Source organism: Planococcus citri, chromosome 1 (assembly GCF_950023065.1).
Source record: "Planococcus citri chromosome 1, ihPlaCitr1.1, whole genome shotgun sequence".
NCBI lineage: Eukaryota > Metazoa > Arthropoda > Insecta > Hemiptera > Pseudococcidae > Planococcus > Planococcus citri.
The window spans coordinates 8,243,562-8,258,192 of NC_088677.1; the positions used below are offsets into that span (position 1 = coordinate 8,243,562).

At 35.7% G+C, this 14,631-nt stretch overlaps 1 protein-coding gene across 1 annotated transcript; it reads right to left on the bottom strand.

The window, feature by feature from the left end:
* Positions 1 to 6,783: 6,783 nt before the first annotated feature.
* Positions 6,784 to 14,397, bottom strand: LOC135846620 (UDP-glycosyltransferase UGT4-like). Its single transcript, XM_065365824.1, has 5 exons — positions 13,990 to 14,397; positions 13,290 to 13,882; positions 12,977 to 13,199; positions 7,195 to 7,411; positions 6,784 to 7,096 (listed from the first exon to the last, which is right to left on the bottom strand). Exons 1-5 carry the CDS (start codon positions 14,231 to 14,233, stop codon positions 6,814 to 6,816), a joined length of 1,560 nt encoding a protein of 519 aa, XP_065221896.1. The 5' UTR covers positions 14,234 to 14,397; the 3' UTR covers positions 6,784 to 6,813.
* Positions 14,398 to 14,631: the final 234 nt, after the last annotated feature.

The window sequence follows — 14,631 nt, forward strand, 5'->3', positions numbered from 1 at the left end:
CAAAACTTTCGAAAAATCTTGCTTCTTGATCGCTTAAAAATCTGGATATTTGTGTCAAAATTGTAAAAAAAAAAAAGAAAAGATCTTTATCAAAATCAAAATTAACCAAAAATGTTATATTTTTGCTGAAATTGAAGGGTATGAATAAATCGTATTTTTTTATGGAAACTCCTAAGATATGCTTCGTACTGAAATATAGTCAAAGTTTTGCTTTGAGCCAAAAATTGTAAAAAATTCTCACTTTCAAGAAAATTGCTAAAAGTAGTCATTTTTTTCAAAAATTTTCCCAAGTCTCACTTTTTTCAGAAATTGCCAAAAAGCCCTTCTAGTCCAGTAGAATTAGCAAAAAAATAGGCTATAGTGAATCTCTAGGTGGCAAGCTGATTTTTTGGTATACTGGTCCATTTTGATGTCCTGAAAACGAATCCGAGGAGTCCCCTACTGTCCCGGGTGTGCTTTCCCCCAAATTGTGGATCTAAGCCCCCCAAAACCAGTTTTTTGCAATTTTCTCCCCCGCATTGCATTTTAGCGAAAAATGAGGTTAGATACAAGAATCTACGTCAAATTTCCGATCTAGTGATATATCAACTTTCCTTCTACCCCTAAGGGGGGTGGAACCACAACCATTCAAAAAAGGGGGGTTCCCTGAAAAATACATAACGGCTATAGGCGCCTAAGAGGGGTGAAATGGTCCCTGAAAGCGTTCGAGTTGATATTAGCATGAAAAGTGGGTACCATAGAGAAACCTCCGCGCAAAAAATTTCAGATCCACACCCCCTCCCCATTTTGCGGAACCCCCCTTTTTTGAAATTTCAGTAACACTTTTCTCAGCCCCATTTCAACCGATTTTGAAAATTTTTCTGGAAGTTATGTATATCCTTACTCTCTTAATTTGAAACAGTGAAATTTTACTGCTTTACAGTCAAATTTCACTGCTTTAAGAAGGCAAAATGTCGTGACTGCAAAAAGCAGTAAAACAGTACTGCTAAAATCAGTAATCTAAAATTACTCTTAAAGACAGTAGTTTTTCACTGATCATTTCTGTAATTTAATTACTGATTCTGGCAGTACGTTTTACTGCTTCTTCCAGTGGCGATTTTTTACTTTCTAGAAACAGTGAAATTTGACTGTCTTTGATGGTAGTAATTTGCAAAATGGCGAACGTGTTATTTATTGAAGTTTTCTACAGCTAAATTCTTTCAAAATTTAACAGATTGATAATTCTTTCAACGATATTCGCTTGAAATTTGCATTGAATACGAGTGTAATCAATATTCGAACTTCGAAGTTATTCACAAATATTTCCAACTGATATGTTATGTTCAATTAATTGTTATAAATATTGTCGAGCGTACAGAATGCTTTAGTACACTTCATAAGTATAATAGTTATGCTGATATCACACCATTCACTCAAATACTCATAATACTCATTAATCTACGAGTTCGAATATTGTATATGAACAGTTAAACATATCAATTGGAATATTTGACAATAACTTACCAGTTAGAATATGAATATTGGTTTCACTGTCGTCAATTCATGTTTTTGCAAGTAAAAGATTGTTGAAAGTTGATCTGTTTCACTTCTGAAGAATTATTTATAGAAAACTTCACCAATATAATAAGTTTTGAAAACACACATTCACCATTAAACTGCATTCGTGGCTATTGCACAAGTGTAACATCATAACTGAACACACGTTTGCAAAATTTACAACCTTCAACAATGATAAGAAAGCTAATCTACTGCTTTAAACAGTCAATAAATCAGTATTACTGCTTGAAACAGTAAATTTCTACTGCTTTAAACAGTGAATTGATCAGAATTACTGTTTGAAGCAGTAATTTTCACTGCTTAAAAACAGTAAATCAATCAGTTTACTGCTTCAAACAGTGAATTTCTACTGCTTCAAACAGTAAAATCAATCAGTTTACTGCTTGAAACAGTCATTTGAATTTTACTGGATTTATCAGTAGAATTTAATACTGATTGCAACAGTTAAATGATTAAGTTTGACTGTTGGAGGCAGTCAGATTAACTGTTTAACAGTAGTTTTACAAAATTTCAAATTTACTGAATAAAACAGTAATGAAATTGACTGCTTCAAATTTAGAGAGTTGATAGGTATCCCCAAAAAAATTTTCAACCCCCTCCTCTCATATTTACCCCTCGAAATGGCGTTTTTTTCATTTTTTTAGGCCTATTAACAATCAAAATTGCGAGGTACAATTTTGTAAACACGTTTTTTGGATGTATTTTTGGCCCCCAAACATCATATACTATATTAGAACTTTTTGCTTTGGTGCGCCGTGGTGAAAACTTGGAATAATGTATCGTAGGGGGGTAGGGGGTGAAATGGGAATTTTGAAAAAAATAACTATCAATGAGTAGGGTATCGTTTTCATATGATTCGATACCGCTGAGCACGAATATGACCTCAGATTTTCTGCTACACTCACCTACCCCTCTCCAGAGCCCCTCAGCCCCCTCAATTTTCACGATTTTCGAAATATAGTTATTTTGATGATGTTGGTGTCGTTTTCGTATGATTCGATACCGCTGAGCACGAATATGACCTCAGATTTTCTGCTACAATCTCCTAGTCCTCTCCAAAGCCCCTCAGCCCCCCCTCAATTTTCACGATTTTCGAAATATAGTTATTTTGATGATGTTGGTTTCATTGCTATGGGAAAATTACATAAGTTCATTGAAATGCAGAAGAGAAAACCTCTAGAGGCTCTAGAGGGATGAAATTGGAGTGAATTTGACAAAATTTGGTCAAAATTTACAAAAAAAATTGCCACAAAAAGCCAAAAATTGAAGAAATTTGAAATGATTCGTTTCGTTACCATATATAACGTTTCGTTCCGTTCAATTTTTTATTCGTTTCGTTTCGTTTCGTTTCAAGATCCCTGAAAATAATCGTTTCGTTTCGTTTCCACAGCCCTGAATATTACTAGTGGGGTGGGGGATGAGGGGTGAGTGGGGCGAGAAATTCAAAATTTGACTATAATGATGTGTGATACCTATGTTGAAATGTATGTTTTTGAGGGTGTAGATCAGAAATTTGACAATATTTTTTTCGTAGGGGTCAATGGTGGGGGCTGAGGGGTGAAAATGGTTGAAAATTCAAAATTTGACTATAATGCCTGGTAAACACACCGAACGCGAATCGCCGGCGGAAATCGCGGTCCCGAAAATCGTGTTCGATTTGCCGGCGAATAGAAGGCAGAAATCGCAGTGAAAAAAATGAAAAATCTTGTTGCAAAGATCGTAGGCGTATCGCCGGCGGATTCAGCAGTGATATTTTCAACGCGATACTCGCGTTCTATCCGCCGGCGAATCGAACGCGACAATCGCGCTGAAAAAATTTGATAAAAACACTGCTGAATCCGCCGGCGATACGCCTACGAATTTCGCAACGATCTTTTTCATTTTTTTCAGCGCGATTTCCGCGGTCTATTCGTCGGCGAACAGAAGGCGAATTTAGTAGAGTTCTTTTACAATATTTTTCATGCGATTTTCGCATTTGTTTCGCGTTCAATCGAGTGAGCATTCAGATGTTCTTACGCAAGCATGCAATAACAAGCAGAATGTTGTGTTTTTTTTTATCTTTTCGTTCGTGTTTATTTCAAATTGGGTTTCTGGTGTTGAATTTTGATTAATTTTTTTGGAGTGATAACGAACAATTTTTTTTCGTGGTGTGTACATAGAATAAATTTTTCGGCGATGAGTCAGATTGGAATTTTTTTGTGATTATTTCTAATGAATTTTTTTTTAGCAATTTTTGACACTTTTTTGTGATTTTTAAAATAAATTTTTCACTGTATTGATTCAAATTTAATTTTTTTATTCAGCTTGGAATTTTTCATGGTGATTTTGAACTGTTTTTTAGTGATGAATTCTGATAAATTTTTGATGATTTCAAATGGATTTTGTATGGTGACTTAGAATAATTATTCTAAATCTCCATAATTCAATTTTTGTGTTTTTGGTTATTTTAATAAATTACAATTGATGTTGTTGCATTCTAGTGTGAAGTGATTTACCCAAGTATAGGTACTTCATCGTTTTTTCTTTTGTTATTTCCTAGTTTGTCTTCCTACATCAGAATCAGAAAGCATTCTTCACTTAATTTACTCGTTATTTATTTTGTTTTCTTGATTTTTAATTATGTAAACAAGTAAATTACTCGTAAAATTAATTGAAGAATACGTTCTGATTCTAATGTGGGAGAAGAAACTAGAAAAAAACCAAAGCAAAACATCATTGCGATTATCGCCTTCGAATCGCCTTCGAATCGCGTTCTGATATCGCTGCGATTTCCGCCGACGAATCGCCTTCGAATCGCGTTCTATTTCAACAGCGATATCGCTGCGATTCCCGCAGGCGTATCGCCTTCGGATTCCGCTGCGGAAAAAGCGGACATTTTCGCCGGCGATTCGAACGCGATTCCCGCCGGCGATATGCCGGCTGCCAATACGATGATCGCCTTCTATTCGCTGGCGTATCGCGTACTATGTGTTTACCGGGTGATGTGTGATATGTCAAAATGTATGTTTTTGAGGTTGTAGATCGCGAATTTGACAATATTTTTTTCGTAAGGGTTAATGGTAGAGGATGAAGAGGGTGAAAAATTCAAAATTTGACCATAATGATGTGTGATATGTCGAAATGTATGTTTTTGAAGGTGTACATCACGAATTTGACAATATTTTTTTCGTAGGGGTGAATTGTGGGGGATGAAGGCGGTGAAAACGGTGAAAAATTCAAAATTTGACCATAATGATGTGTGATATGTCAAAATGTATGTTTTTGAAGGTGTAGAAAAGGTGAAGGGTGGGGGATGGAGAATTTTCTATTGGAGAGCCGTCAAAGTCCCTGGAAGAAAAAATTTGTAACATTTAAACAAAATTCACCATGATTTTTCACTATAATTGACTGTTGTGGTCGCCGGGGCATTCGGGGGCAAAAATGGCAAATGACATCTTGAAACACACTATCTTAAGTACTAGCCCCTGGGATTTCCCGTGCATCTACGTGCAAAAATTTGTTCTAAGTATTCCTATTTATGTAGCAGAGTAGGCAAAAAACGGAGTTTTAACGTAAATTAAACCTCTATAATGACTTTATAACAACTAAATCGAGTAAATTGATGAAAATTACTCACTCTCAGTTGAATTATTCATACTTGGTACATTTCGACATATCACACATCATTATAGTCAAATTTTGAATTGTTCACCGTTTTCACCCCCTTCATCCCCCACAATTCAACCCTACGAAAAAAATATTGTCAAATACGTGATCTACACCTTCAAAAACATACATTTCGACATATCACACATCATTATGGTCAAATTTTGAATTTTTCACCCTCTTCATCCCCTACCATTAACCCTTACGAAAAAAATATTGTCAAATTCGCGATCTACACCCTCAAAAACATACATTTCGACATATCACACATCATTATGGTCAAATTTCGAATTTTTCACCCTCTTCATCCCCCACAATTCACCCTTACGAAAAAAATATTGTCAAATTCGTGATCTACAACCACGAAAACATACATTTTGACATATCATACATCATTATAGTCAAATTTTGATTTTTTAACCATTTTCACCCCTCAGCTCCCCACCTTAGACCCCTACGAAAAAAATATTGTCAAATTCGTGATCTACACCCTCAAAAACATACCTACATTTCGACATATCACACATCATTATAGTCAAATTTTGAATTTCTCGCCCCCCTCGCACCCTCATCCCCCATCCCTAGAAAAAAAATATTGTCAAATTCGTATTCTGCGACCCAAAAAATATAAGGGAGGATACCATTGTACCATTTTTTTAGGGTTCATTGTATGTTTTTGAATTACGCCCGTTTTGAGGGTGCTCACAGTCCACTGTGCACCCCTACTTTGAGTGACCATAGGTCAACCCCCTTTGGGGTGGGAAACTTCGCTGACTCTTCATTCGACGTGGAATAGTGAAACGAAATCGATGAGAAGCATTTTGCATAAAATTGCATTTTTTGTACCTGAACGCTTAAAAACAAATTTGGGGGCTTAAGGTCCACAAAAAAGGGGGAAGCGTACACCGGATTCACCTGGACACCCCAAATTCGTGTTCAGCGTATCAAAAAAAAACCCGTGTACCAAAATTCAGCTTGTTATCAAACTTTTCCCTATGGAATTTTGCAAACAAAACTAAGTTTTCATCAAAACTCACATTTGCCAATGGCAAATGTGAGTGTTGATTCTAACCCTTGGTTTTGAAAGTGAATTTCACACCAAAATGACTTTGATCCAAAAAAAACCGAATATGTCACATTATAGAGTGTAAAACGGTATATCCAAATCTGCCATAAAACGGTTTTTTTTTTTGGCAAATGTGAGTTTTGATTCTCAGCTCCTCAATATATGTATTTGATGTCATGTATGCACCTATAATATAGTACAAGTAAGTACAAGGTAGAAAGCTTATCCCATAGACTTGTACCTACAATAGCTACGAGCAATTGTGATACAATACCGATCACATCGACTATCTGACAAAAATATGGTTTTCAAAGTTTTTGTAAAAAAATATAATCACTTCTTTCAAAAGTAGGTACATAGCTGCGTCTGCGCTGGAATAACTTATTCTCTATTGTTAGGTACCTATACCTACTTGAAATGATGCATACCTACCTAGGCTACCTACCGATTTATTCACCTCTATTTTTAAGCGATTTTCAGTTAGACCTACCTACTTAATATAAAGAATATACCAATAGTTACTTCATCTCATTTGTAATGGTATTTTAACACTTCTTGAGTTTACGCAAAGATATCTTCGAATATGATTTATATAAAATGGCCAAGCTAAATTTCATAATGTAAATAAACAATAAAATGAAGAAAATGCAGAACGCAGCAACATCCAATAAAAGATACTTGTACCAGCTCAGTTGTGTAGCTGCAGATTTCAAATGAAGAGCTCCCTTATGACGGATTACGTATTCAGTCCAGTAAACTGCCAAGTTCATGGGATTCATTGGACGATCTTTGAGTATAATCGACTGCTTCTTCGCATTTTCAGCGTATCTATACATAGGTAGGTAGTTGAAATGTTATAAAGATATGCATAGATAAAATTTGACAACAATTTGCATTGAACAATGTTTAAATGCGTGTGTAGGTACTTTTTATGAAAGAGCAATTGCTGGATTTTTTCAAGAATGTCGTGTTCATTAGCCTCCAAATCTTCCTGTAAGCCGAAATCGTATTTTTTAATTACAGCCGCGCTGTGGTGTTGGTCAGTGAAAAATGGAAAACACAATATAGGAACTCCTCCGTGTACTGATTCGATTACGCTGTGGTGCCCTCCATGACTAATGAATAATTTTGTTTTTGGATGTCCTAAATGAATGAAATACATACAGTAGGTAATAGCCTTATTTTCTATTCTTACAATTGTTTCCTAGTTTTGGTTTCAATTTGATTTGATTAATTCATTTGGTTCCATTCAGTTTTTTCAGGATTGATTTCATTTTTAGAATTTTATGTTTTGTTTTTCCACCTCGTTTCAACTTTCAATGTTTTTTGTTTGTTTTACCTACTTTTGTTGTTGTTACCTCAGTCAACTTTTCATTTTAGGTTTTATTGGAGCAATTTTTCTTGTTTTTCGTTTTTGAATCTATTTCAGTTTTTTTATTACCTACTTTCGTTCTGAAAGTTGAAAAATTCTTTGGCTCCAACATTCTCTTAGAGGAATGGGCTGATTTTTTTTGAATCTTTCATACTTAGGTGAGACTTAACTTGAGGCAGGGAATGTCGTAATTATAAATGTACCATAATTACTCGAGTAGCTTCTTGAGTAATTGCAATTAATTATGAAAATTTGTAGGAGTAAAAAAACAATAAAAAAGAGGAAAAGAGCCATATCAAAAGCAAAGCCGACGTCAGTTAAATTTCAAAATTTACGTAATACTACAGGGACATAGGGGTTGTAAAAAATTTTCTATTGTTCAATTTTCAAATTTATTTTTCAAAATTGAACAATGGAAAAGATTTTATCAAAAGCGAAGCGGACTTCAGTTAAATGTTAAAATTCATGTACCACCACAGGGGTTGTAAAATCTTTTCAATAATTTTTGAATTTATTTTTAAAAATTGAACAATGAAAAACATGACCCCTGTGGTGTTATATTTATAAGAGATGCCGATCAGCAAACACAATAGGCCATATAGAAACCTTTCACATAAAATTTGAAAATTTGTTATGTGACCGCTGTGGTGTTACACTAATAAAAGAGGTAGATCGGCAATCACAATGGGCAATAGAAATCTAATTTCTTATCTACAGTGTTATCTTTCCCAATCTGTCTCCGTCTTATACCTAAATATAACACCACAGGGGTTATAAAATTTTCTCAATTGTTCAATTTTTTGAGAAAGGTTTTTAGAACTTCTGCAGGTGTTTCATTTACACAAATGCAGTACCTTACCTAGACAATGAACCCAGGTGGTTACCCTTTCTGAATCAAATCCCACCAGTCATTTGTGATTTTGCAGTGCTCACAAGAGGTTCATTCAGTACTGTAGTGCTTTTGGAGTCACATCACGCTTTCAAGATGTATTGCGTTGTGCTTTGGAGCTTTCAGAATAGCATAGTAAATTCAGAATCACGTGGTGCTTTTTTTCAAGATTGTGTTGTGCTTTGTTTCAAAATTGTGTTGTGCTTTTTTTCAGGGCTTCAAACCCAAATGTTTTCAGGTATGGGTATCGGGTATGGGTATTGGGTACAGATTTATTTCTCAGAGAATCGGGTACGGGTATGAAAATTTTAAAAGTTTGCATACAGGTACGGGTTCGGGTATTTTAGGTGAAATACCCGAACTGTACCCAATCTATTGGGTATTTTTGGGTATTTGGGTTCAAAATAGTCTCTATTGGGTACAGGTACAGGTACAGGTTCGGGTACAGAAATTTTTGGATTTTTGTTCGGGTATTTGGGTATTTGGGTATTCGGGTACAGGGACGGGTTTGAAGCCCTGCTTTTTTTTCAAAATTGTGTTGTGATTTTTTTTATTTTTTTCAAAATCATGCTGTAATTTTTTTTGATATAGCGTTGTGCTTTATTATTTTGATATTGCATTGTGCTTTTTTTTCAAAATCAAATTGTGCTTTTGAATTCGAAATCCAAATTACAATTTTTCAAAATTGTGCTGTGCTTTTTTTTTGAAATCCCATTGTGCTTTTTTTGATATCACACTGTGTTTTTTTTTGATATCACACTGTGCTTTTGTCCAAAATTGTGTTATGCTTTCATTTTAATCAAAGTTTTAATCAAAGCATATCAGTATTTATGTACTTATGTATGTATCAAATTATGTATTACATTGACATATCTATCATACCTACCCTTAAATGCTGCAAAATCCAAAATTGCTTAAAATGCCATAAAACTCATAAAAGACTTTCAAAATTTAAAAAAAAAATGAGCTAAAATACCAAAATTTATGAAAATAACTTGAAAATGAATGAAATATTGTAAAAATTTTAAGTAAGTACCTAAAATTTCAAAAATGGTTGCTTAAAAATTCATTAAAAGTATTGTAGATTGAAAAAAATTGTCCAAAGTGCTGAAAGTCGTTGAAGTGGTATGAAAATGAATGAATCCAAAATGGCGTTTCAAATCCTAAAAATTGTTTACAATATCACAAAAATGACTGAATAGTGAATTGTGTTGAAAATTCAGAAATTCTTTTAAAACATTTGGAAAGTGATGAACTGATGATTGTATTCACTGGCTGTATTGTACAAACAGTTGGTTGGTAGGTTGCTTTCGTTCACGCTGCTGTCCCAATGAGCGATTATTTTTGACATTGCAACTATGTATCAACGTGACAGAATTTTGAATGAAGTGCAGATATTATGTAGTTTTTAAGGAAAGGTACTTGGGAGCAAACCTCTTCTGAGAGTGAGCAAAGGGGGGTTTGGGGCGGAGCCCCCAAGAACAAGTTTAGGGGTTGGGCCATGAAGCGACCAGGGGGTGTAGCCCCCTAGTATTATGTATAGATAGCCTATAATCCGTACACGAAAAGGTACTCTGGAAGTTGCCACCCAATTGGGGGGGTGGACCTCAAAAAATGATTTTGGGGACATGGTCAGGATCAAAAAAAAAACTTGACAGGGTTGTGTTGGGGGACTTTTCTCAATGCAAAATTTGTAGAATCTGGTGACCTCCCTTCCTAGCCAATTACAGTAATCTTATTATCGAATATTATTTCTTGTCCTGTCAATACAGGACAGTGACCTTGTACAGGACAACTTAAAGCTTAGCACTTCTGCGTATTGCGACCATGAGAGATAAATATATGTATAATGAGGCAACAGAAGATGTCCGAACCAGTTGTCCTGCGCTCTGTCCAAACTAATCCGTCCAGAGCGCGCTGCTTCGCAGTGCAGCCTCCGCCAAAGGGCATAAAGTTCCCTGCTATTGGCGAGTACTTTCGCCACAGGGTTGAAAACCGTTTGGAACCACAACCATTTAGAACCACTACAACCGCTTTTTTAGGTCAGGTAAAACGGGAACCAGAACCATCAGAACCATTTCAAAATTTGGAAAAGAGAAGTACCAAAAGAACAACCACATAAAATGATTTTGAAACAATTTAGAACCATTTAGAACTGATTGAGTTTTTTAAAGAAAGAACAGCCAGAACGAGAACCAGAACAACTGCAGGGTTGAAAACCATTTGGAACCACAACCGTTTAGAACCACCACAACCGCTTTTTTAGGTCAGGTGAAATGGGAACCAGAACCATCAGAACCGTTTCAAAATTTGGAAAAGAGAAGTACCAAAAGAACAACCGTATAAAATTATTTTGAAACAATTTAGAACCATTTAGAACCGATTGAGTTTTTTAAGGAAAGAACAACCAGAACAAGTTTCAAATTAAGAAGAACCATCAGAACCCTTTTCAGGAATCGGTTCTTTTTGGTCCCCTCATCATTGAAACTTCGTTTTTTTTTTTAACCAAAGTGAAATAAGAATTCGTGTTTTTCATGCAAAATAAGCGAGGTAAAAGAGAATTTTTTCAAATTGTCAATCATTTGCCACTTTTTGGACCTGGAACCAGTTGGAACCATTTTTTAATTGGTGGAACAACCAGCACCACCAGCAAAACATCAAAGGAGGATTATAAGGAACCACCAGAACCATTTGAGTTTGAGAAGAACTGAGAACCATTTTGGAAGAACAATGTGAAAGGTACCTTTTGGAACCCGAACAAAATCATTACAAAACCATGTCTGAGAACCTTTTGGGAACTGAAACCGGGAACCACTAATATTCTAAGGTTCTAAGAACCACCACCATCACAACCAATTCAATTTGAAATGGTTTTCAACCCTGAGAACAAGTTTTAAATAAGAAGAACCATTAGAGCCCTTTTCAGGAATCGGTTCTTTTTGGTCCCCTCATCATTGAAACTTCTTTTTTTTTACCAAAGTGAAACAAGAATTTGTGTTTTTCATGCAACATAAGCGAGGTGAAGGGGAATTTTTTTCAAATTGTCAATCATTTGCCACTTTTTGGACCTGGAACCAGTTGGAACCATTTTTTAATTGGTGGAACAACCAGCACCACCAGCAAAACATCAAAGGAGGAGTATAAGGAACCACCAGAACCATTTGAGTTTGAGAAGAACTGAGAACCATTTTGGAAGAACAATGCGAAAGGTACCTTTTGGAACCAAAACAAAACCATTACAAAGCCATGTCTGAGAACCTTTGAAACCGGGAACCACTAATATTCTAAGGTTTTATGAACCACCACCATCACAACCAATTCAATTTGAAACAGTTTTCAACCCTGACTTTCAGTCTTCGAATACCCTCAACAAATTCTTTTCCCGTGCTGTTTTGTAGTTAAAATTCCCTTTTTTTCGTCGTTAAACCCCATTTTTCTGCCGTGCTGATAAATCACACCCCTAAAATAAGTTTGTCAACTACCCCCCCCCCCTCCACTCTCCACTAGAATTCAACACTTGCATTGTCTATCCGATAATATCGATGCGACCCATCAAAATGGTATAAAATTTCGTGCTGAATTCAAAAATCGCAATCATTTTTCATTTTGACCCATCCGTGGTGGAGTTTTGCCCCCTCCTTCCAACACAATATAAGGAGTATATTGAACAAAAGATCACGCGTCGATAATGAAGACTCACAATCAGAATAATTCTCATGTTCGTTATCTGGGAATGTTTCTGTTACAAGATTTTTCATCTAATCTCCACTCCCTCCCCCACCCCGCTCCTCACCTTTAAAGACCATGTTAGAACATGGATTTGAAAATTTGAACATGACTCATCAACATGGGAGGTATAAAATTTCGCGCTGAGTTCGGAAATTGCAATCATTTTTCATTTTGACTCCCTCAGTGGAGTTGTGCCTTCCCCTCCCCAAAAAAATCAATCAATCACACATCATTGGGTCAAGTGAAACGAAAAAAAAAATGATTCAGAAAAAAAAATTCTGGAGCCCAAGTTTTTGGACCAAATTTTTAAAGAAAATAAGGAGTCATTTTGTAGCCAAAGGATTGGACTACACAACAATATTTACGGGGTCTCAACTCTCAAGGTTGAAACAGGTAGTCACAATTTTCGGTCAGGTAAAAAATCGTTCCACTTGACCCGGTTTCACCCATATATATATACGAAGTAAAAAGTTTTATGAAAATGGTATTTTTTCATTTGTTCAAAACGATGGCAACATTTTTCCAATATGTATCACTTGCAAAATCATAGCCAGAAAAATGGTACTTATTTCTCGTAAATTCACTGACAAATTATGGTGAGAGGGAGAGGGGATTTTTTTTACATGTCCCCTGATTAGACCCCTCGTGCTAAAATCCGCCGATTTGGCAAGGAATGACCCTGTATAGTTGTCTTAAATGTGACCCGTTCTCAACTTACTCAGGATGTCAGCTTGAGGTAGCCATTCACGTATTAAAAAATTGTCAGGACGATTCTTCACTAGTTTTGGATTCCATTTCCATATAACCCTGTGTTCGGGAAATTTTTTCAGTATAGAGAATAATTTCTGGCCAAAAGCGGTCATCGTTATTGGATCGATTAATGTTCCCAAACTGATATAAATGATACCAGTTCTGGCCCCATCGATGAAATCCGCGATATCCTGCGGAAAGTATTTGATTGAGAGGTTAGTTCTCGCGAACACTATTTTCAATGTGAAAATATCCAAGTACCTATGTAGGTAGGTACCTACGTTTTGTAGTGGCTTCGGAGGTGTTATATGGATTCCAGCAACATCAATCACATTTGGTAAATTAGGTTTCGGGAAGTCTACCGAAAAATGGGATTCTACTAAAATGAGTGATAAATTCTGGGTGAGTTGTTCGAAATTTAGCGTTTCGTCAGCGTTGTTTACCGATTTCATCATGGTGTTTACGTTACTCTGATACTTAGGCAGTGAAACGATATGATAAAAAAGTACGCTAAATACTCCGAATAGAGTGTTGGACAAACGTTGCACGAAATCCATGTCATCGCTGAAGGGTAAATACAAGTGAGGAATGTACGAGAATTGCATCGGATTTTTAAGTATCCAGTTGTATACTGGCACCATAGATTGGAAAGATAGTCCTATGATTGGCGCGTGAAAATGGCCAGCCAAAGCGAAACAACTATCCATATGATACAACTGTGTCATGACTATGTCGAAGCTATTAGATTTGGATTGAAATATAAATCGAGTGTTGGGATCATCTTTATTTCCCACGGCGACATCGCTTGCTATATTGTGCATTTGAATGTAATTTTCTACGCGAGTTAACTCTTGGAAATATGCGAAACCATTTTCTGGAAATTATGTAAATAAGGATACAAAGACGTACAGAAGATAGGTATCTAGGTATGTAGGTATAGCACTCTATAATATGCAGTTTATAAAACTATAATCAACTTACTTGGCATTGGATACAAATCGCTAATTGGTAAATACGTGCAGTTCTCAATCTTCGTATCCAAAGGAAACCTACTCAGCATTGTGACATTATGACCTCGTTTTGCCAACTCTATAAAAAGAGGATAAAATGGCTTAGCATGACTTGGGGCTAGCGAAGGAAGATACACCAAGATATTTGCTCCATGACTGTCGTACACAATACCGACAAGGATAATAATGAGAAGCATGTTGAAGCTTCGCTTCATTGTAAACTATAATCCTACACTTGATACTTTCACACCAAATCGTCAACGATAAGTAGATACCAATTTTATTCAACTAAGTACTAAGTAGTTACGGTACCTTTGTTGAAGACTAATCAGTACCCTGCACTTGTACAAAGTTTCAAAGCGACATATCTAGATAGGTACCTTCTGTCAAAATAACAGGGCCATAGCTGGGTCACTGATAAAATACTAAGAAGCGTTAAACAGCTTGAAATTTTCTAATGGGACATGTTATCTACTACTTCTACGTAAACACATGTAATTGCACATTTACACTTTCATAAAATCACGAATTTACGAAATAGTAGAACAACTTGAAATGGTTATTTTCTTTTTGTTTTTTTTAATCATCAATTTCTTAGTACTCTTAAGTACTT